We start from the raw sequence: 23,804 nt of genomic DNA on the forward strand, positions 1-23,804 counted from the left end.
CGGATTTCGGGCGAGTGACAGACAAACACGTGCAAAAGGTGAAAGTGTCAATTGTGGACTTGGACCTGAAATGTTGGTGCCACGGAGACTCCACCCCGAGAGCCCGGTATTACGACCCGTGTACTACGCTCCAGAGCTAAGGAGTTTCGCACGAGCCTCGACGCAGAACAAAGCGACGACAAAAACGAGGTCGACATGACGAGTCAGGCAGGAGAGAGCGGTGCAGGTGGCGGCCTTGGCAACATTCCCGGAGGCGCCGGCGATAACAGCAACGCAACAGGTGGTGCCGGTAACAGCAGCGGAAGCGCGGGAATAGGCGACGCTAACCTCGCTGCACTACGACATGTGGCGAAACGAACGCCGCCATTTTGGAAGCATTGTCCCGATGCTTGGTTCTTGCAGCTCGAGAGAATTTTTGCGTGCAATCAGATTCAATCTGATCTGCACCGCTACAACACCCTCGTATCCAGCCTCGACCAGGAGACCGTCCAGGAAAAACGTCGTAAAAACGCTGCGCATTCTACGCAACAGCCCGTTGGACGAGTTCGCAGAGGTGGCCGACGGCATCGTCGAGACTGGGCCCGCCACCTTCGCTGTACATCCAGGCAACAGGAAGGCATTTTCACCAGCTCGGGCTCCAGCATTTGTACCTGAGGCGGCCCCGCCATCCTCGTCAGCTGACTCTCGGCTCCTCGCTGAATTCGCCGCCATCCGCATCTCAATGGCTAAGATAGCTTCTGCAACAGCAAAAACCCTCAAGGCGGTCCAGAGGATGAGCAGCAGCAGCGGTCATCAAGGAGGACAGCATCAGAGTAACCAGCATGGTGGACGTCAGAGCCGCTCAAGGTCACGGGCCAAGTCTCCGACAGGCAACCCCAGCCACTGCTACTACCATCAGCGTTTTGGACATCCAAACAACCAGGGAAACTAGGCCGGCTGCCAGGAGCTTTGGCGGTCTCCGACAGCCCAGCTTCTGCTGAAAACCGCCTCCACGTCCTTGACAGGACGACCAACACCAGCTTCCTAGTGGACTCCGGCTCTGTGCTGTCGCTTCTGCCTCGGTCAGCGGTGCGAGATCGAAAGCTCGCCGTCCAGCCACTTCGCCTTGTGGCGGCAAACGGCACCCCGGTCCACACCTTCGGCAGGCGCCTGGTGACGCTCAACCTCGGACTCCGGCGAGCCATCCCTTGGCCTTTCGTCGTGGCGGACGTTCCGGTTGCGATCCTGGGGGCGGACTTCCTTCACCACTCAGGGTATCTGGTGGACCTCCAGCATCATCGACTCATCGACTCGACCACGACGCTTTCCACCCCGGCGGAGATCCGGGCGACGGCCATCCACGGTGTCTCGGTGGTTGCTGGCTCAAGCACCGCCATCTCCCAGGACGAATACCAGCGGCTCCTAGCTGAGTTCACTGACCTGGCGCAGCCGAACGAGGGGAGAGCCACGCTCAACGGCGAGGTGGTCATGCACGAGATTCACACCACGGGCCCGCCGGTCCACTCTCGACCCAGGTCGCTCTACGGCGAGCGTCTGGAGGCAGCCAAGGACTACTTCAACAAGCTGATCCAACGAGGCATCATCCGTCCAGGATCAGGGCAGTGGTCCAGCCCACTCCACATGGTGCCTAAACCGAAGGGAGGATTCCGCGCTGCGGGCGATTATCGGAAGCTGATCGCTTCAACGATCCCAGACCGCTACGGATTGCCGAGGATAGAGGACCTCCTTCAGGACTGTCGAGACAAGGGTGAGGACAACGTGGTGGTTGACGCGCTTTCGAGGCCATGCTCAACCATCAGCATGCCGTCGCTCCTCGACCCAGCTACCATCGCAGCAGCTCAGGACGACGGCGAGGAGCTGCCGCATCTCCTGAAGACCGGCATCCTCGATCTACAGCAACTCGCCGTCCAGCAGCACAACATCTACTGCAACGTCCTGAAAAACGTAGTCCGCCCGTACCTGCCTGGCAAGCTCCGTCGGCTAGCCTTCGACACCGTTCACCGTCCAGCGCATCCCAGTGTACGAGCCACGGTGCGAATGCTGGCAGACAAATTCGTTTGGCCTGGAATGCGCAAGGACGCCAACTCCTGGGCGCAGTCCTACGTCTCTTGTCAACGCGCTAAGGTACAGCGACACAACAGGGAAGCCATCCAATCCTTCGAGGTGCCAGATAATAGGTTTGAACACGTCCACATGGACATCATCGTGATGCCTTTCGTCGGAGACCTCCGATACTGTCTCACGATGATAGACAGATTCTCCAGGTGGCCGGTGGTGGTGCCTATCGCAGATATCCGAGCAGAGACCATCGCAAGGAGCTTCTTCGAGCACTGGGTGGCTTACTACGGCACTCCAATCACCATAACCACCGACCAGGGCACCCAGTTCGAGTCAGCGTTGTTCGCCTTGGCCCAGATGATAGGCTCGCGCAGGATACACACCACGCCGTACCATCCACAGGCAAACAGGCTCATCGAGCGGTTCCACAGGACGCTCAAGGCTGCTCTGATGTGCGAGGAGCACACGCCATGGCCAGAGAGGCTTCCAATTGTAATGCTGGGACTCAGATCATGCTTAAAAGAAGATCTCCAGGCGTCACCAGCAGAGATGCTTTACGGGACCACTCTACGCATCCCTGGGGACTTTTTCACCTCCGACAGTGCTCCAGCAGACCCGGGTACCTTTGCAGGGAAGCTGAGAGCACTCTTCAGGGATATCAAACCGGTACCAGCAGCTCACCACGGTAACTACAAGCCGTTCAAACTCAAGCGGCTCGCTACATGTACACACGTCTACCAACGTGTCGACGCGGTGAGGAAGCCACTGGTCCCACCGTACGTCGGCCCCTTCAAGGTCATCAGGACGACCAGCGACAAGGTCTTCATCATCCTGGTCAACGGTCAGGAGAAGGCCGTCACAACTGACGCCCTTATTCCGGCCCACCAGGACATCTCCGATGCACCATCGACCACTCCGATGGAACCAGCGGCAACCTCGCCGCCCATCGACACGCCAGAGGCCAAAGAGAAGTCAGGAGACTCCACTCCGTCCGACGCCCAGTCCAAGGAAGCAGAAGAAGAAGATTTTTCTGTTTTAGAGCACCCTGGCGCCAAGAAGAAGGTGTCGTTCGCTTCCCAGGGCAAGCTCACTAAGGGGGGAGTACCTGTGGCGGTTGCTCCACCCTAACAGTTGGCGCCATCTCGCGGTCGCCGCAAACAATGCCTGAAGCCCCGGGACGTCTACTAGAGGGCTCTGTCCTCCCCCGGGTGCTTCTCGCCAGAGTCGAGCACGCCGCTCGCTCTCTTATCGCCAAGACCAATTAGTGTTTTAATAAACGTGAAACTCGAACTATAAGTGAGAGAGTGAGTAGAATTTCTTAGCGCCAAATCCCAGACCTCGCTTCCTCGCTAAATTGTCTTGTGCTCAGTTCTCTAATTCAAAAAATCTTTTTACGTTTTCAGATACAACTTCTTTGATGTAGATGGCAATGCGCTTTGTACTGCATTTTCGACCGCGTCCAAAAGCTCTTGAGACGGCCATTTTTGTCTTCGCTACTTAAAGCTGACATTTGTTTAACATTTTATTACATTTCGGAAAATAGTTATTTTTTTCATAGCTGATAGTGTGGTAAAAGTTTTGTTGCACAATTCATAGTGTGATATAATAATTTTTCACAGAGCAATCCGTACTTTTACAGATTTTAATTTTTGATAAGAGCAATGATCATTTACTGATGTGCGTCTGAATTTTGACAGCAGATCACAAATAAAGATTTGATTTTATATTGATGTATTTTTATAATATAAGAGAGGTCCGGGATTCCAAGTAGTGGAAAGTCATTTCAATAATAATAGTATGTTATTTCTTTTCAATAACAAAATATATTCAATCAATATTATTTTTAGGTAGAATATTGCGTAAATTGCTAATACTCTTTATAACATAAATTTTTGTGTTCGCTTTGATTATAAAATATATTTGTAAGACAATACGCTTAACTTTTGCGTTATTGGCTTTGGATCACGATTTTTTTAAGTATATAAACGATTCGAAATAATTCTAAGTTCTAGACTGATACGCGTTAGTTGCGTTATCAATTTTGACTCAACAAATTTATAAGTATTTGAGATAAAAAAATTTTATAAGTTTAAGAAATATTCGAAAATATTCCAAGTCTTTTACCTGCTCAAGGCGTAATTCGCTCAAGAGCAGGGACTAGGCGCTTTAGTTGCGCTGGCGCTTAAGTTGCGCTTCGGCTAGTGAGCTAGTACGGGATGTGCGGGTCCTTTTATAGGCCACGGAGAGAGCGGGAATCGAGCCGCCGGAAAAACTCTCACATGCACACACTCATTCACACCTATATACAAAAATCATTAACACACTTATAATATAATGCGCACGCCGCGCCGCCGCTCGCTCTCTACTCCTACTCTCATTATAATGGCGCTGCTGCGCTCGCCGCTCGGTCTATATAGATATAGGCGCGTGTTGCGCGCTCTCCCCGCTTTCTTGCTGCTTGCTGCTGTTGCCGCTGGCTGGCTCGTGGCGCTGCTGTTGTACTGCTGCTTTAAGCTCAGCTGTCAGCTGTGGCGCGTAGATTCGTATTGGGAGTGGGTGAGCATAAGATGCTCTTGTATAATCTAAAATGTTGTTTCATATAATTTAGTATTTAATATTTATACATTTTTTGCGGAGTTTGTACGCGGTGTTACAAGTGCAACGAGACGAGTTCGCGCACGAGACTCTAAACGTGTGCGATGTCAGTAGATTAATGTCGGTGAGTGAGTGGTGAAGTGCTAGTATAGAAGTTTAAGGTTAAACTTATGTATAAATAAGTCAAGAAAATAAGATTAAAGCAAAACTTGAAATAGCAACCGAAGAAGCAACCGAAAAAGTTGCATTAAATGAAAAATTAACTCATAAAAATCAGATACATGAAAACACAAGTGTTAAACAAGAAGAAAACGGAAAAATGACTAAACAAGCAGAAATTGAAAATATTTTGATACCTGTTTTCGATGGTGCAAATTACACCAGTTGGAAAATCAAAATAATGATTTTATTAGAGTATAAAGAGTGTAAAGATCCAGCAATCAGTACGATAACTGAAACTTATAAAGATAAAGAAGCGGATTGGAAAAAGACGGATCTAAAATCAAGAACAATGATAATTATTACTATCTCGGATAAACAATTAGAATACGTTGGTGAATGCACAACACTATTTGAGATGATACAAAAGTTTGATAAAATATATTTAACACAATCAACAGCCCTAATAATAATATGTCGAGGTAAAATTGAAGAAATAAAGTTAAGTAATTATAAAACAGTAGAAGCATTTTTTGTCGAATTTGAAAAAGTAACGAATGAATTCAAAGCAGCTGGTGAAAAAATTGATAAATCAATAAAATCCCCATTAGGGAATTCATTGACGTTATCCCAGAAGACCAACGAACGATCGACTACGTTAAATCCAGGATTAAAGAGAAAAACATGACTCAACCAGAGTCAGAACTTAAAACCAACGTCAGTACCTTTGCGTCCCAAACCAAAGGCAAATGTTTCAAATGTGAAAAACTTAGCTACTTAAAAAGACCACAGTAGCAGAGCAGCCGGGGAAGAGGTGCTCAATCCAATCAAGGTCAACGAGGTCATCAAAGAGGTTATCATAAAGGAAACAACAAAGGTGAATTCTACAGAGGTCGTGATCGAGGCAGAAAACAAGGTCAACCCAGAGGTGACAATTCAAGCGAACAACAGGGTAACTACTCGTCTGAGACATGGGTACCGCAGGTGTGTAACCTTACTAATTATTTATCTTCTGCTTCGACTCTCGAGTCTGGTAGAGATAATATAACAAGCCAGGTAAATTATGTAACTGATTATAGCGCAAATTGTAATGAAATTAATTGGTTATTAAATAGCGGTTGTACAGATCACATTATAAATGATGGTAGATTTTTTGATAAATATGTTGATTTAATAAAACCAATAGATGTAAAATTACCAGATGGTAAAAAGTTGAAAGCAACTTAACTTGGTAGTATAAATGTCTATTTTAAAAACTATTACAATAAAAAATATGTTGATTTGAAAAATGTTTATTATGTTAAAGGCATTAGACAAAATTTATTGAGTTATTCTAAGATAACAAAAAATTATACTATAGAAGCAAAAAATAAGAATGCCAAGATTTATAATCAATCTAGAGAATTAATAGTTACTAATGCAAATGTAGCTAATAATTTATATACTTTAAAAAGCTTTGTTTTAAAAAGGATTGATAATATTATGCATGCCAACGCACTGATAAAGAGAAATAGCATAGAGCATTAGGTAACGTAAAATATAAAATATTTATCGTTTATAAAATATAAACGGTAAATATTTTAATATTTGAATAAATTAGTAAATAATAAATGAGTAAAAGGATTGCCAAATAAAATTGAAAACACTGAGATGAAATGCGCGAATTGTATTGAGAGTACAATGGCATGTACCTTTTAAAAATAATAGAACGAAAACTACTAAAATTTTAGAATTAATTCATACTGATTTGAGTGGTCAACATGGCACAACGATTTTTTAACGTTTGTTGATGATTACAGTAAATGCACTAGAATTTTATGTATTAAAAGTGAAGCAGAAACTGCAAATTGTTTGAAAGAATTTGTTAATTTAGTTACAAATAAATTTAATAAGAGAGTAAAGAAATTACGTCGATGGTAAAGAATACTTTAATAAGGGAATTTATGATTTTGTAAAATCTAAAGGAATTGAATTATTATCATGCCCACCCTACAGTCATGCATGAAATGGAGTCGGAATAGATCCGCAATGGATATGGGCAGATGTTTGATGAGAGAAGCAAAAATTCATAGGCGTTATTGGCCAGAAATTATAAAAACACTAGCTTATTTAAAAAATCGTACAATTGCAAATACAGTGGAGAATAAAACTCCATATGAAATATTTTTTGGAAAGAACCAAACGTTGAACATTTAAAAATTTAGGGTAGTCGAGTTTTTGTAAGAGTACCAGAAGTGTTGAGAAAAAGTAAATGGGACGATAAAGCTCAATTAGGTGTATTAATAGGTTACGTAGAAAATGGTTATAGAGTCTTAGTAAATAGTAGAAGAATAAATGCCAGACATGTTCAAGTAGTTGAAGAAAATATCAAATTAATTTGTCTAGATAAATTCAATGATGAAAAAGATAGAGATTCAGAAAATAGCGAATCTGTGAATAAAGAAATTGATGTGACGTGGCCAATCTGGGGTGAGAACTCGCGCCTCAACCCCGTCCCGAAGCCTCGACACTATTATTTTTTCTGTAGATCTCGGAAGGAGTTCCGCGAGGATTCCGCTGTTCGGGTTACAGCGGTGTGTAAGGGGACAGAAATCACAACTCTCTAAATTCTCTTTACCCTCTTTATTAACTCGGATTCGGCTGACACTCTCGGCCGTCGGCTTCGCGGTCGACTCGTCTTGCACGCTCTCACACACACACTCATGCGCGCTCTCGCACTCTCACGAGGCTTGTTGCCTCCGTACACCTCACGTCGTCGCCGCTCGCTTGCGCTCGCGTCGCGCACGTTCTAGCGCTCACTCACTCTCTCTCTCTCTCTCTCTCTCTCTCTCTCTCTCTCTCTCTCTCTCGCACACTTCGCCCTCACGGCCTGTTCGTCTGCCCGCCGATAAGGCAGGCCCCCGCTGCTTCCGCGGCGCCCCTCCGACCGCGCTGCGACTCTCCCTTCTCTCGACCCAATGCTCGCGCGCGATTCCTCGAACCGCACCCACGCGGCTCTTTGTCTGGACGGATACGGCCGCGCTGTCGTGACGCTCACGATTTAGGCTCCCGGTTTCCTCTCACACAAAATGCAGATAGCTTTCTCTCTCTCTCTCTCTCACTTTCTCTCACTTTCTCTTTCACTCACGCACTCACTTCGCGGCACGCAGTACAAACGGCCGGCCTCAGCCTGAGTAAGCTGGACTTACAGGTTGCTCGCAATACGCTGGCCTCCGGCTGTCTTCCGGCTCCGTCTGAATGCTGATCTCCCGTCTTCTTCCTCGCCCTCGTCTTCTTCCTCGCCTCGTCTTCTTCCTCCGCACCTCGCTGTCCTGGACTGGCCCTGCGTCGCTGGTCGTCTCCTCACGATCCTCGTCACCTTGGCCGGTCCGGATTGGAAGCAACGTCTTCTTCTCGCCTCGCCTCGCTTGACTCTCCCCCAACTCTCTCACACTGGCTCTCTCTTGACTCCTTGCACACACGAACGCGCTATCCCGATACTGACGATCTCGACACCCTCGAATTCGCGATACCACCGAAAAGCTCGTGCGACTGTCGCTCAATACGTGCGTCTTGGGCAACAGTCAAACAAGAAGTGCTGCGCCGCGCCGACCGCTTCGGTGATGCGCGCTCTCTCCGCTGCGTCCCGGCCAATCAGCGCGCGCGAATCGGCCAGTCCCCGCGACCGCGCTGCACGGCCCCTTCCTCAAACGGCTCGACTCCCCGCTCACGCTCTCCCCTACGTTGCTCGACACACGTACCCGCATACTCTCGCTACAGATTTCCGCGAATTCTCCGGACGCAGCCGGAGTTACAAGTGTTCCGCGAACTCTCCCACACTCTTCTTCTTCTCAAAATCCGCTGCTTCCCTGAAGCCTTGTCGTCGCTCCTTGTTCACCGGCTTCCTAGATTTCTCGCACCAACACTTGCACGAGAAATACTGGAAATTGAAACAGAAACTAATGAAAATGATGTGAATTTAAACAAAACAGATTTATTATCATCTACTCATACTTTCGGGAAAAGTAGAGATAACAATCAGAATGGCCTTATAATTGAAAATAAAGGTAGTAAAAATTTAACGATAAAAAGAAAATCAGATCGAAAGAAAAGTCTTGTTAAGAGGTATGAAAATCCAGTATCCCATTTTATTTATATAAATTATGTTGATGCAAATGTACCAATACATTTGAGGAGGCGATAAACTCCAGTGATTATAAAAAATTAGAAAGGATTCAAAGATTAATGAAGAATAATATAATAAATAATTCAAGGAAAGTTGTTGAAAGACCAAAAGACAAAAGGTCATTGATGTAAAATCGGTCTATAAAAGGAAAAATGATAATGTATCTAAAGCGAGACTAGTTGTAAGAGGATTCCAACAAAGAGAATACATTAAAAATGTTTATTCGCCAGTAGGTACAATGCAAACTTTAAAAATTTTATTGTCTTACAATTGTAAAAACAATTTATTCATAGAACAAAAGGACGTCAATACAGCATTCCTAAATGGTAGTGTAAAAATAGAAGTATACATTAATGAACCAAAAGGTTATGAAACAGGGGACAATAATGTTTGCAAATTGCAAAAAGCATTGTATGGATTTACAGAAAGCCCAAGAGCTTGGTATGATTGTTTCAATAAATATGTCGAAAAACTGAATTTTGTGAGAGGTAACTCCGATTACTGCCTGTATGTAAATAACACAAGCAAAAATTTAATATATATACTAGTCTTCGTAGATTATCTACTAATTTGTTGTAAAAATAACATTAAAATAAACAAAGTAAAAGCTTGTCTAATAGAAAAATTTGCAATATGAGATTTAGGAAAAATTGAGGAAGAAAATTTAGGAAAAAAGTTATATTGGTATAGATATAGATTATAATGGGAGTTGAAATAAGATGACTTTAAGTACACAAAATATATCAAATCTTTGGCTGTAATATATAATCTAGAAAATGCGAAACTATATGATACTCTAATGGAATCAAATTTAAAAATAGATCAAGCAAGGAAAATAGATAAAAATATAAAATATAAAAATTTAATTGGCGAATCACTATGTATAAGTACAGGCACAAGGCTAGATATATTCTATAGTGTTAATTATCTAAGTCGTTACCAAAGCTGCTGTGACCAAACACATTATAAATATGCTATGAGAATCTTGAAATATTTGTTCAAGACCGAAAACTTAAAACTAACATATAGCGACAATGTAAAAAGCGAAGTATTAGATTTTATAATATATTCTGACTACGCACAAGATAGTATAGATAGGAAATCTACAACAGGCTTTAAGTAGCCCGAGTCTCCGTTTCCGTTCTTCCAAGACCGCGACTCGACAAGGCGGCAGCCGTCTAAGAAAGCCGTCAGATCCTTACTGAGAAGTCCAATTTGACGGTGGGACAACACGCCAAGATTTTTATTTTATTTTTGAAAGGCATGCCTGTTCAGAGATCTCAAATTTTGAGAATTAACAGTGTCATAGCCTATTATTTTAAAATTAATTGTGCTTGTATAGACCGATAAAGTCATTTTAACATCTTCTGATGAGGCGATTCATTACGCTCTTCTACCTACTACCCGTGCTAAATATAGATCCCCGCCGCATGCAGTACCGGCCTCTCCATGCGCTAAGTATAACTATATCTATACTCTCAAACCTTCCTGCGACGTGAATTTAGTATGGATATAAATATACTCTTTCTTCTTACTACTACAGCGTACATTTTCACAGCCAAGAATTTTCAAGACTATCATTAAACAGATTAACTACATTACAAGGAGGATCACTAATTTCATGACATCAAGAGAGGCATTAACAATATACACTTTAAACTGTCAAATATTACTCGCTGTAGAGTCTATAACATGGATTCGCAGACCTGTTGAGTACCACGGTGACGGTGTTGTCCGTGTTCTCGTACATGAATCAGTCCTGTTCGAGGAGCTTCAGCCCAAAGATCTTACCAAACAGCTAGGTCTGCTTAACCTACTCGTTGACCTTTATCTTCCAGATATCTATGTCTGGGGCTTCGTGTGGTAGGGTGTCTTCTTCCTGACGTTGAGCTTGCAAATCCTGACTGATTACTAGGGAGAATCGACTTGTTTTTGTTGTCTTAAAGAAAAGTCATAAGGCAAAATAAAAATTTAATATTTAATTATTGATTATTGATATCTTTATACTTAATTTAAGAGTCATTAAGCAACTTAGTTTTCTAATGTAAATGATACCTCAACTACCCGAAAATCGAGGTTATTTTACAAAGAACTCATTTTCTTGAAATAAAATATTGATGCTTCCTAACACAATTGATTAAAATAATATGGCAATAAATTTTTATGATTCTTAGGCGTGAATAATAAAATTTGCTCCTCTTTATAAAGAGTGACAATATAATTAATATATATTAAACTATTAAACAAAAAGTTTCTTATCTAATTTAAAGTATTACATTTATAACATTATTCACAGATAAAATTACTGGATACGATTATTGAAATTCGAAGATGAATTTTTTGGGAACATTTTTGATAATACACTTTATGTATTGCCATGCATTGCCAGATATAATAAGAATTGGTAAGTAAATCTATTTTATTGCTATATCCAGGAAAAAAAATATAACTGTATTATTTCTCATTTATACATTTTTGTAAAACGTGCACGATTTCTGCGTTTTTAAGACTTAAAAAGAGGACTTAAAGTGGCTTGTTTTGTCTGATCTAAAAAATGTGGGCCAAACTGTATATTGCGAACCAAGGGCTTAAACTGAGCCCTAAGGACAAACAATATTTTTTGTAACAAGATGACGTATTTTTACGTTTTTTCGTGCGTATGTGGCGGGGCTTACGTGATTTAGTGTTAATTCTGTGAAAAATCGGTAGCTTTAAACAGTCAGATGGTGTCTGTAGAATTTGCGTTCGGCTATAGGCTAAGTTGTGTGTTTGAATGCCAAGACCGGCAAGAGTGGCTGTGTATTGAAAAATTTGCGTATGCGTCTGGCGGTTACGACCGAAACCTTGGGACGTACGAAAGTCACGGTTAATTGTTGCAAATAAATAAACTATGAGAGTTCTGGCTCACCTGAAAGTTCTGGCTCACCTGAGAGTTATAGATCATTCGAGAGTTCTGGCTCACGAGAGTTCTGGTTTAACTAAAAGTTCTGGCTTGCGCTAGAGTTCTGGTTTAACTAAAAGTTCTGGCTTACGCTAGAGTTCTGGTTAAACTAAAAGTTGAAAATGTAGTTCTTATGATGTGACAGTTCGATAGCTGGGAAATATTGAGCTTCAAGTATAAATGATTTACCGGAAAGAGTTAAGATAAATGACCCATGATAGTTTAACTAGTAATGACTTAACTCTTAGCAGCCAACTTCCTTATGTTGTCCAGAGCGTTCTGCTCCAGAATTATAGGCATAGGTGAACACAGTTGAATGTGTCAAAGTCTTGATATCTTTCTGGATTATATTTTATCTGGTCAACTTCTAAATACATAATTAGCTCAATAGGTGGTTGAAGATTACCATAACTATCAAAATAAACTATATCATAAGCACGTTTACGATATGCTACCCAATTTTTTCCAGGCCCACTTGCATCATCCCAATTTACTACAGCCGATTCTTGATAACGAGGCCCACTAGCTAGTAACGCGTGTTGTATGAATATACCTCGGAAATTTGTAATTTTAAAGATTTTAGCATACTTTATTAGATCAGCAACTGAGAGTGCTTTTTGAGGTAATCTTACTTTGAGGTTCTTTTTTTTTAACCATCACCTCTGTAAGGTTTAAGACGAAGACCTTAGTCAGTCTTACATGGTTTCAAATAAAGAACTTTACTCAACGCTATATCTTCCATATTTCTATTATTATGCCAGCTACTCTTCTCCAATTGTCGCTTCGCAGCGCTCTCGGTTGAAAATAATTAGATGAATTTAGTATATGATATTGTTATATAATTTTATTACTCGTTTTTATTATATGATTTTTTAGTCCCAAATATTCATGTAATAAAATCATGTACAAAAATGATATAATTTGTAACACAACGAAATTTCGCCGTGCAACAACGGCGTTCGGCGCGGTCGGGGTAGACCGTCTCAAGGCTGTATGAATGAGAGAGAGAGAGAGAGAGAGAGAGAGAGAGAGAGAGAGAGTGCATGTGATTAATTGCGCCGTTTATTTTTCCGAGTAAACAGCGAGAGAAAAGCAGTCGTTGCGACAAACAAATAGGACAACGCACGTCACCGACTTGAAGGTAAGAAATACGGGGAGACGACGAGCAACATTGGCGCAGCAGCAGCAACCATTTACCTGGACAGGGCGTTCAAGTCGGCCCCACGCACCGTAAGCCTTGAGGCGCATGCAAGTCACACGTGGTATCTTTCATGTACGGATATCTGTTTGTTATGGTTGTCTATCTTAATAATTTGTGCGGTTCTCGGTTCAGAATTGTAAAAGTTTAACTCAAATATGAAGTTCTGTCTGATTACCCACATGTTTTGATTCTTCCAAAACACCTTCTCTCCTTACCGATCTCGGGCTGCAGCTAGCCGAGCAAAACACTCCCTCGCACCGGAAAACAAAAAGTCGCGAGACTCTGACGCTCGCAGAGAGCGTCTGGCGCTATCGGGTTATTTTCTAAGTCCTAGGCAAGGAATTGAAGAGTAACTGGGTTGCACGAAAAACCCAAGTTACAAATTATATCAAAAATAAATTTTATATTCATTTATCTTGCAACATAACTCGAAGAAATATATTCAAAAATTATAAGATACAAAAGGATAATGAAAGGTAAAATAAAGAAGTGATATATGCATTTATCTAGTTATTATTTATAGCTAGAAAGTATTATATATCACAATAAATTTTATCTTGTGACTAGAAAGAGTTGGTGCACGCTTCCACATTTTGTTAATCATCGAAAGGTATTTCAAATCTGGCCCACATTACATTACATCAATTTTTTTATGAAAATATAGCAGTCAGAGGTCTGGAAATTCGCATACCAATTTATAATGTCCTGCTCTAACACAATATGCATGTAAATTGATGACGATAGATTTAGTTTGTGTTTTCACTAGAAAAAATTAATGCGCGCTTCAACTTTCTGTCAATTGACAAAAAAAAATGTTAAGCATTACACACGTTAGGTCAATTTTTTCTTGAATCATAGCATTCAGAGGTCTAAAAACTTGCATGGTGCTTTAAAATGTCCTTTTGTAACATCAAAATGTACAAAATTTTGTAAAATCAAAAATTGTACAAAATTTTGTAAAATCAGAAATTTTTAGCTTTTCATACTTAGGATCAATTTTCTTTTGAATTTTATTATTTAGAAAACATGTTTTAAATTTTTAAATGAAAATCCTTTGTATATCAATACTTCATGTATTTTATAATAAAAATATTGTACTATTTGATACTTTTTTTTCAAAATGATACCTCATTAACTTTATTATCAAATAATTTGATTTTTAACAATTAATATCATTAACTAAAATTATAAAAAAACAATTTACATGTAGCACAAGATCTTGACTTCAAAATTTCTCTGAAACACACTATGAGAAAAGTAAGGTTGCAGCAAAGATGTATGTTAACTGTTATCATAGGCATGTTTGATTAGTGCCAATGATACGTATGTAAATAGTTAACGTAGCTATATTATGCCAAATAGCTGTATATCAATAGTTAACATATGGCTTCTATACAGGTTTTAATAAATATTATTTAATATTTAATTTAATAATATTAAATAAACCTTGTAAAGTAATAATCAAATAAAAATTATTAGAAAACGCTCTTGAATAAATTTTATTAATGCTCAGTGACTTTAGAATGATATACTATCAAAATTTAAAATTTTGTCTTCCATCGGCCTTTTGGGTCTAAATAGCAGATCTGGTAGTTTTATAAATACAATAGTGTGTGTGATTCCAACTGATTCAGCGGCCTCTGGCATTTCCAAAAAAGTATTTAATCACTAGTTTATCACTATTAGTATAAAAGTTATGTTGTAAGTGAAGCGAAAGTTTTATTTGTCGTTTTGAAATTCGCACTCGCATATAATCTTTGCCATTCCAGAATAGCAGATCTATTCAAAATGATCAACTGTTTTATTGGTACGCGTAAATTACCTGATACCCGTTATAAAGTTGATCAATTGTTTAATTCAAATGCAGGAATAGATTTTCATGCTGTATGTCCTCATTGCAAAAAGTATATAAAACAGTTTCATCGTGATGATCGCGAAGTAACACGCTTTCCTATGAAAGAAAAACTCTAAACACTTCAATTCTGTGCTTGAAAAAAGAAATACAATTTATCTAGATGTTGAAGATTTTACCGATGAAATCGCATACAAAAAGTTTATACGTCGATACCATTGCATGAAAGGAATAATATTATAACTGCAACATTTAATACTCTGACTAGTGGTATATGGTTTGGAAAAGACAAACCTAATATGGATATGTTTTTGAAACCTTACGTTTCTTATATGAACAAACTGGAAAGTGTAAGTGTTAAGTACAACCTTAATAAAGACGAACGACGAATTAAAGTCTGTGTATAAAGTTGTTGTATTGAGTCAGTATCTAGATCTCCGATGCAAGGTTTTGTCTTATATAATGGCTACTTTGGAGTATGTAGCTGATGTTTATACCTAGGTGTATGTATACGTTCGCATGTTAAGAGGGGGTGCTGTAAAGTATATCCTTTTAGATGAACTGTCGCCAAAATAACTGAAGGCAAACGTGGGAACATATCGTCGCTCCGTACAAAGACTAGCACAACTTACGATTTGCCGCAAAGAGTAGCACAGTTCAGAAATGCCACCAAGAGTAGCACAACTCACGTATTTGTGCTAGTCTTAGTGGGAAATTTTGAGTTGTACTAGTTTAGCGTGCGTCAAATGAGTTGTGCTACTTATGACCGGAAATTTAAACAGTGCTACTCTTCGTAGGGTGCGACGATATGTAAATGAGTATAGAATCACATAATACAATTTACGGTGTTAAAAGGCCATCGATTTTAGTAACATTAGATGAATTCGACATAATTTCGGTTTCGTGCCGGATAGCATGCATTGCATATCAATTTTTAGGGTACTCGTTAAACACTTCTAATAGGCCATATTCTTTGTCCAATGATGATACTTTTACAATAAATGAAATTTTGTTGTCGATAAAGGCTCTAAACCAAATAGCTCGATTAACTTGTTCTATTGATGATAGACGTTAGGGGAAGGCTCGACAATAGGAAAACTGGACTCTGTATTACAATATACCTATATTAATGTGTTTTTCACATATGTTTGATTATATGAAACATTGGACACTGTTGGTGGATGCTACATGAATATTTGGGACTAAAAAATCATATAATAACATGTAATAAAATTATGTAACAATATCATATATTAATTATTTTCCACCAGGCTTGTATCATTAACAGCTTCCGCTATTCCTGCAGCACTTAAATCAGTGAATATTGTGGAACGAGGAATGGTAAGAAATCTCTTACTTTTAATGGCACCGATAGAAATCGTGGGATAATCACCTCGTTTTTACTACCTGCTTTTTTAACAGCCTCCCAAGCACCTTTTAATGCCCAATGGACTTTACGACCATTCTTACCAGAAACGATCGACTTAGAAGCAGCCATAAGGGGACACACTACCTTCGAAATTAAAATAAAAATTTTTCATTCAAAATTCATAAATACTTATATAAATAAACTAAATTTTTGTTACTATTCTTAGATATAATTACCTTTATTTTGATGGTTTTAGACCTTCTATATACCTCTATAATACCTACGTATAGTAGGGAGTCCATAATTCACTGACTGCAAGATTCCAAAGGAACAAATGGCCAAATGAGCTCAAACTTCAGGATATTTTTTTTAAGTACATTAGTTATGGTATGAATTAGGGGATTTGATTTAAATTTCATAGAAAAAGTTTTATAAGCATATTACTGATTTTTCATCAATTTTTGATTAATTTTAACATAATTATCATGTAATTTTTTTTCTTATGTAGCAGTCAGCAGTATATGTTTGATTGTCAAAGTGTTAACATGGATAATATTTAAAGAAAGAAAAATATACTGCATCAACTTATAAAAGCACACAATGCAGTTAAACGCAAGTATCACTTGTTGAAATTCGGAAAGGATAACTTTGAACGTGCAATAGAGGGAGACTTTCAACCTTTTATCAATCCTCTCCAGAAACTCGTTACCAATAGTGAAAAATCTAGTAGTAGTAGTTCCAGGGTTTTTAAGAAACATCAGACTCAGAGACAAACAAAATCAAGACTTAATAAGATTTTAGCTAACGCAGATTCAAGTTTTAATGAAACTCTCGATGAAACTCTTATTCCCAACAAAAATTATGATGATGATGATGATGATCAAATTTTCGAAAACAAAACAGCAGACGAAGAAGAAGATTTTTCTGACGAATATATGATAATGCTCAGTAAAAATAAGAACTTGGATAAAATCTTTAGAATGCGTAAAAAATCAAAAAATTCAAACTTGGCGATTCGCAAATATACTTTGAAGATAACAACATCTAAGTAGAAGATGACACATCCTACAACTACTGTATTACTAGAACTAATCATCGCGAAAAATTCTAATCAAAAGCATATTAATCAAATAATTCTAAAGAATTATCGCAGTATATTATATAAGAATATTCTTGAGCTATCAAGTGCTCAAAAAACGTAATAAGAGTGATGAATCGATTGGTGCTCACAATAGTAGCAATTATAACAACATTATTGCCCCATTGTTTATACAATAGGACTGGTTCGGGATTACCTAGATATAAGATTGCTAGACAAAAATACTAGAATAGATTATGTATACTGGGATGATCCCAATGAACTCGTTGATCGTCTTTGGCTGCTTGTAGCTGAACAATCTACAGGAAATCCAAGTCACATCAATGAGATTCATTCAATTATCAAGGAGCTACGCGACGCCTATATATATATATATATATATACAGGGTGAGTCATTTTAATCTTTAATCTCAATTATCTCGTTGGCAAAGCATGCCAGCGAAAAAAGTTTCGGGTAAAAGTTTTAGGATTTTTCCCTGGCTATCTGATGATGACCTTGACAATGTCATTGAGCATGACCTTCAAGGTCATTTAAAGGTCAAGTCGATTTTTTCAAATAGAAACCCCTACTTTTGGCACCAGAAATGGAAAGAGCAGGATATTTTACGTTCGAACATGTGATTACCTTTGACATCAGCCGAACCCAGGATGCACCATCGAGGAGGTTGTCAAAAGGATTTAGCATCCCATTTTTTGTTTTTTGTTTTATTTTTTTTTTTTGTTTTTTCCTTTTTTGTTATTTTTTTGGTATTTTTATGGAATGTTAACTGGAGTTAACCATTGATTAATTGTTCGAAATTACCGCCGTTTTGTTGGATGCAAAGATCAAGTTGAGCTCTGAATTGTCTTATGGTTCTAAGTAGAACATCTCGAGGGATTGCTGCACAAGCTGTACGAATCTGTTCGATCATATTATCTCGCGTTGTTGGCCGTTGAGCATAAACAACATTCTTAAGATATCCCCATAAGTAAAAATCGGGAGGGGTTAAATCAGGTGAACGAGGGGGCCAGGCAACTGGGCCACCTCGCCCAATCCACCTGCCATTGTAGCGGGTGTTTAAATAATCACGAACAATGCGTGCATAATGTGGTGGTGCTCCATCTAATTGGATCCACATTCTTAGCCTTGTGGCTAGGTCTACATTTTCTAGTAATTCAGGTAAAATGTCTCGAAGTAATCTCAAAAAGTTTACCCCATTCACGTTCTCTTCAAAGAAATAAGGACCAATCAAATAGCCATTGATGATTCCACACCAGACCATACACTCCAGCGGTGTTGATTGTCTATGGGCCTGAACCAATGAGGATTTTCATCTGACCAATAATGGCAATTATGTCTATTCAATTCTCCAGTGTTTCTGAATGTTGATTCATCTGAAAAAAGAACGTGCCTGAAAAAGTCTTGATCTTGTTGAATCATTCGTATTGCCCATCGACAAAAACGTACTCGCAAAATCATATCATTTGGAGTTAACTGTTGTGTTAATGTTATGTGATAAGGATGATATCTTCTCGCTCTCAATATTCGGGATACTGTTGATTGAGGTATACCTATTTCTCTTTCTATTTGTCGAGTACTAATGTGAGGATGAAGATGAATAATCGCTAGAATGGTAATAACACGAGGATCGTTTTCGTCGTATTCATGATGACGGCGTTGACGAACAAAAGCTCCATTTCGAGCTCTCTGAGTTAAGGTTTGAATAGTAACATTACTTGGGTGTCTCCTATTGGGATAGCGTTCAGCATAAAGTCTGGCAGCTGCTGCATAATTATTTCGACTTTCTCCCAAAATCATGATCATATCAACGATTTCGTTGGGACCATAATCAGTCATGATCAAAATCAAAATAATTTGTTACAGACCAGTAAACAGGGAAACAGATTTTTTTTCAATAATAATTATCGATTTACAAGAAGTAAAAAACACGATTAAGCTTTTCTGCACTAATTTGCTATCTACATAACTGTTAAGAGTAGTTCACTCTCAAAAATTGACACTAATACAAAATAATGGAATGACTTAACTACATCAAGAATTTTGAAAATTGACACTAATACAAAATAATGGAATGACTTTGAAAATTTTTGAAAACTGAAAAAATTACGAAAATTTTAGAAAATATTGAAAATTTCTGGAAATCTTGAAAATTTTTTCATTTTTGAACGCATGTCACTCTCTTTTCATTTATGGGGCTAAATGTAGGGGTTTCCATTTCAAAAAATCAACTTGACCTTGAAATGCCCTTGAAGATCCTGTTTAACGACAGGGTCAAGATGACCATTCGTCAGCCGGGGAGAAAATTGAAAACTTTTGTGGGTAACATTTTCTCCTTGAATGCATTCGAGTTCAGCTAACCAGTTGTACTGTTATCGGCATGACCAATGACCTTGACCATTGAATTCAAGGTCAAGGCAAGGTCATATTCAAACGTAAAATTTCCCGCTCTTTCCATTTCTGGTGCCAAAAGTAGGGGTTTCTATTTGAAAAAATCGACTTAACCTTCAAATGACCTTGAAGGTCACGCTCAATGACATTGTCAAGGTCATCATCAGATAGCCAGGGAAAAATCCTAAAACTTTTATCCGAAACTTTTTTCGCTGGCATTTTTTGCCAACGAGATAATTGAGATTAAAGATTAAAATGACTCACCCTATTAAGATTAATCTATGCAACTTGAATCATTTTCAAGATGGGTGTCGACGTGTTCAGATGTACTTTGAAAGAGAATAAGGGTAGTCAAGGTCCCACAGGATTTTGATTTGAACCCATAGCTGACAATCAGTATAATCAAGCCAATAATAGAATTTGTAATCTTGCAGTAACTCAACAGCTGAATGAAGCTGTGAATCTAGATACTCTCGAACGCAGAATACAATTAAAAATTCAAAAAGTATCTGAGATTATTAGTGGATTAAGATGTGTTTGCAAAAATTTGGACATCATCATTGAAGCATACAGAGATGAAATCGATTAGAAATAGTTGCGTCACGGAGCCGAGATTGAACGTATAAAAGAGGTAATGTTACGAATTTCTCAAAACATTCAGTCAACAGACGTCAGAGTATTAATCGAAGAAAAAGAAAAAATAATTGAGCATAAGAGGGTAGTGGTAGAGGATCTTTATAAGCCCGTTCGATGCAACGAAGCTTCAATATGCGAAGATTGGATGAGACTTGGCAAGCTGATCTTATTAAGATGCAACCTTATGCTCAAACGAATAAAGACTACAGATACATGCTCACAGTTATAGATGTATTTTCCAAGTTTGCATAAGCTGTTTCTATAAAGTAAAAGACTGGAGAGATAGTTTTAACTGCAATGAAATCCATATTACGTCAAGGTCAACTGCCAAAGAACTTGCACACTGATCGTGGCAAAGGATTCTACAATATGTTTCCAGAATCTCATAAAGCAATACAAGATTAATCTATACTCAATGTATAGCAATCTCAAAGCTTCGATATGTCAACGCTTCAATCGTACTCTTAAAGCTAGCTTAAAATGTAGCTACAATTCAGTCATTAAGGTAATTATAATTGGTTTGATATCTTATCTGGATTGCTAGTAAAATATAATAATACTAAACATCAAACTATTGGTATTAAACCCATCGAATTCACTGCTGTCAATCAAGCTCAAGTTCTAATGCGATTTCCTCTCAGAAGTACATCATCATTAAAGAAGTCAAAATTCAAGATTGGATATAAAGTACGTGTGAGTAGGATTAAACAAGTATTTAAGAAGGGTTATATAGCCAACTGGTCTACAGAAATATTCACAGTGAGGAAAGTAGCAGCTACAAATCCCATAACCATCTTAAGAACTATCAAGATCAGTCCATTACCGGAGGATTATACGAGTTTGAACTGTTAAGAGCCAAGCATCCAGCCGTATATCTCATAGAAAAAGTTCTAAAAAATCGTGAAAATCAAGTATATGTTAAATGGTTAGGTTTGGGAGTTCACATGATAGTTGGATTGATAAAACTAATGTATAATAATAGAAAAGCCAAATAAAAATTTTTTTTTCTTGAAGTAATGAGACCTCACCTTTACTTTTATCTGTGAGGTACAGCAGAAAAAATGATCGCCTATACATCTCTTACTTTAAACTCGAAAGTTCAAAGTAGGAGATGTATTCGTGACTCATTTATCTCTCCATTAACTTAATTTTTATTTATTTTTTTTTTAATTTTTTTTTATTCTACATTGGTTTTACAAGCGTGGCTTTATGCGGTGCTAAATTCGATGGCGTTGTTACCCTTGGAGGTCAAGAATAACTTTATCTTGTTGGCCTAGGCTGCCATACTCTCGTACAAGTTTTTATCTTTCTCGAGTTTAGAGGATACTCATAAAGGTAAGAAAACTTGACAATTATCGTTAAGAGTAGCCACAAATTTCGAGCCATATTTGTGTTAGATTGCTTCAGAACTGTCACCATATGATTCAGTCACCATATGTCACCAACCTTCAAGTCAATAATCTTCTTCGTTGGAGGAAAACTTGCACTGGTAATCTTGTTAATAACTGTTAAGTCCATTTTCCAGTCTTCTGCAGGATTACTTCTACGTAGTCGTTGTCGCCGTCGTCTTAAGGAGTAATACCTGAGCTGAGAGATCGAGTGAATACTTTCTTCTGGGTCACTCACTTCCTTATGTATTACTCTCTCCACTCTACTACCACTAGCAACGGCGCTGCTGCTCGCACATGATTAGATCGGCACTGCTCCTCACGTCTTCTGATTTGGTCAGCACTGCTTTACTGCTAGTGGAGGGAAGCTGCTGTAGTGGTGCTATGGTGAGGGCTCGAGAGTCGAGCCTTCTTACTCAGTGGTAATCGACCGGCGCTTGAGACGGCGGCCCCACCTGGTAGGTAAGAGAGCAGCAACGGATAACTTGCCGATATCGCAAGTTACCAACTCTGTGGCGCTAGCGTCGACTATGTAATAATCTACCTGAGCGCAGGTAGATGACGTGCGTGTATAAAGCATTGGAGAGAGGGATAGCTCCAGGCATATAAAGGGTTCCGCTGCGCTGACGGAGTCATTTGCTCTCTAATGCATAAAGCAAGCTGATGGAATGAACTGTTGATTTCATCTACCGACTAATCGTCCAAATACTTAGTATGCAATGAGCATAGCGCTCTCGGAAGGTTATCCGAGGGATTATCCCTCTCTCCAAATAGAATATTCGTTTGCGATCTTCTGTACATTATGCACACACACACACACACACACACACACACACATATTATTCTCTTTTCTAATTAAAGTCTTTTCAACCTTATTTCATCCATCTCCCACTCCTTCGTCTTACTCTTTCATGGACAGGACTGTTGATTCTTGCCTTGACTGAGCCGGTAATACACAGATGTGGACGTAAGATTGTGGTTTCTCCCAAAGCATCTCTTAATTGCGCAGACCATTGATCAACACCCGTAGTGTCGGATGATCCTTGGTTATTCATTACATTTGACGGGTGTTCTTATATCTTCCTTAACAACAACTTGGGTCTAGAACTTCGCAGTTCGCGAACTTTAGCGGTTCGCGACTGAAATAAACTGGACCGTTTCACGCTGGTAGATCGCGCTCTTTCAACTTTGGAGAGTATAGCCTCTTTTTCTTCTTCATCTCCTTCTTTTTGAAGTGAATACTTCTATAGGCTCGCTGGGTATACATTTTACTGGGGAAAGTATCGGCGAGTGGCGACCGACACGGCGGCGCTACAGACCGATCGTCACGAAAGCAGCGGCAGCTCTCTTCCCCCACCACGCACTCTTCGCCGCGCATGTAAGCATGCTTGCACAGCTCAGCTCTTCCCTTAAATTAGGCTGCACTTATTTACACACGCTGCAAGCGGCTATCGGGTTTTCTCAGATTTTTGACGCGCTAATATAGCGGTACCTTTTCATGGTATTTCAATTTTTTTGCGTCAACTAGATGACGTGACTTCTTTAATATGCGCAAAACGTTTGCAGGTTAACATTATTGACTTATTGCGGTTAACATTAACAGTGTATGATACGCCCTGGCGTAAACCTCGATTTACCGCACGCTCGTGCAAAAATGCACTCTCTAAATCTCAGATTACGCATGTCGTGTCATAAAATATCATAAAATACTATTATTCTTATTATATTTTTTTTAATCGTATTATATTTTGCCTTTTCTAAATTTACTGGTTGATCAATGATTACTTCACCTAAGATTTTTTAACTCTCTGTCAAAGTTGCGGTTAAGTTGGAAAAATAAGAAAATGGCGGCGATTTACGCATCAAAATCACTAAATCAAAAAATTATAAAAATTTATCAAAAAAGTCTTAATTAAATGTATCCTTGTAGATTACTACTCTGCACTCAACAA

The 23,804-nt window shown here is 39.3% G+C and overlaps 1 protein-coding gene across 6 annotated transcripts in view; it reads left to right on the forward strand.

Moving 5' to 3' along the window:
* The window catches only part of LOC116416881 (glutamate receptor ionotropic, kainate 2), a 416,816-nt gene that overhangs the window by 113,798 nt on the left and 279,214 nt on the right, over positions 1-23,804 (forward strand). For all 6 annotated transcript variants that reach the window (XM_031927138.2, XM_031927137.2, XM_032601871.1 and 3 more), the window contains one exon: positions 11,274-11,381. In XM_031927138.2, coding sequence (XP_031782998.1) covers positions 11,309-11,381 — 73 coding nt within the window. In that variant the 5' untranslated portion in view covers positions 11,274-11,308. The remainder of the gene's footprint in view (positions 1-11,273; positions 11,382-23,804) is intronic.

Source organism: Nasonia vitripennis (genome assembly GCF_009193385.2).
Source record: "Nasonia vitripennis strain AsymCx chromosome 3 unlocalized genomic scaffold, Nvit_psr_1.1 chr3_random0011, whole genome shotgun sequence".
NCBI lineage: Eukaryota > Metazoa > Arthropoda > Insecta > Hymenoptera > Pteromalidae > Nasonia > Nasonia vitripennis.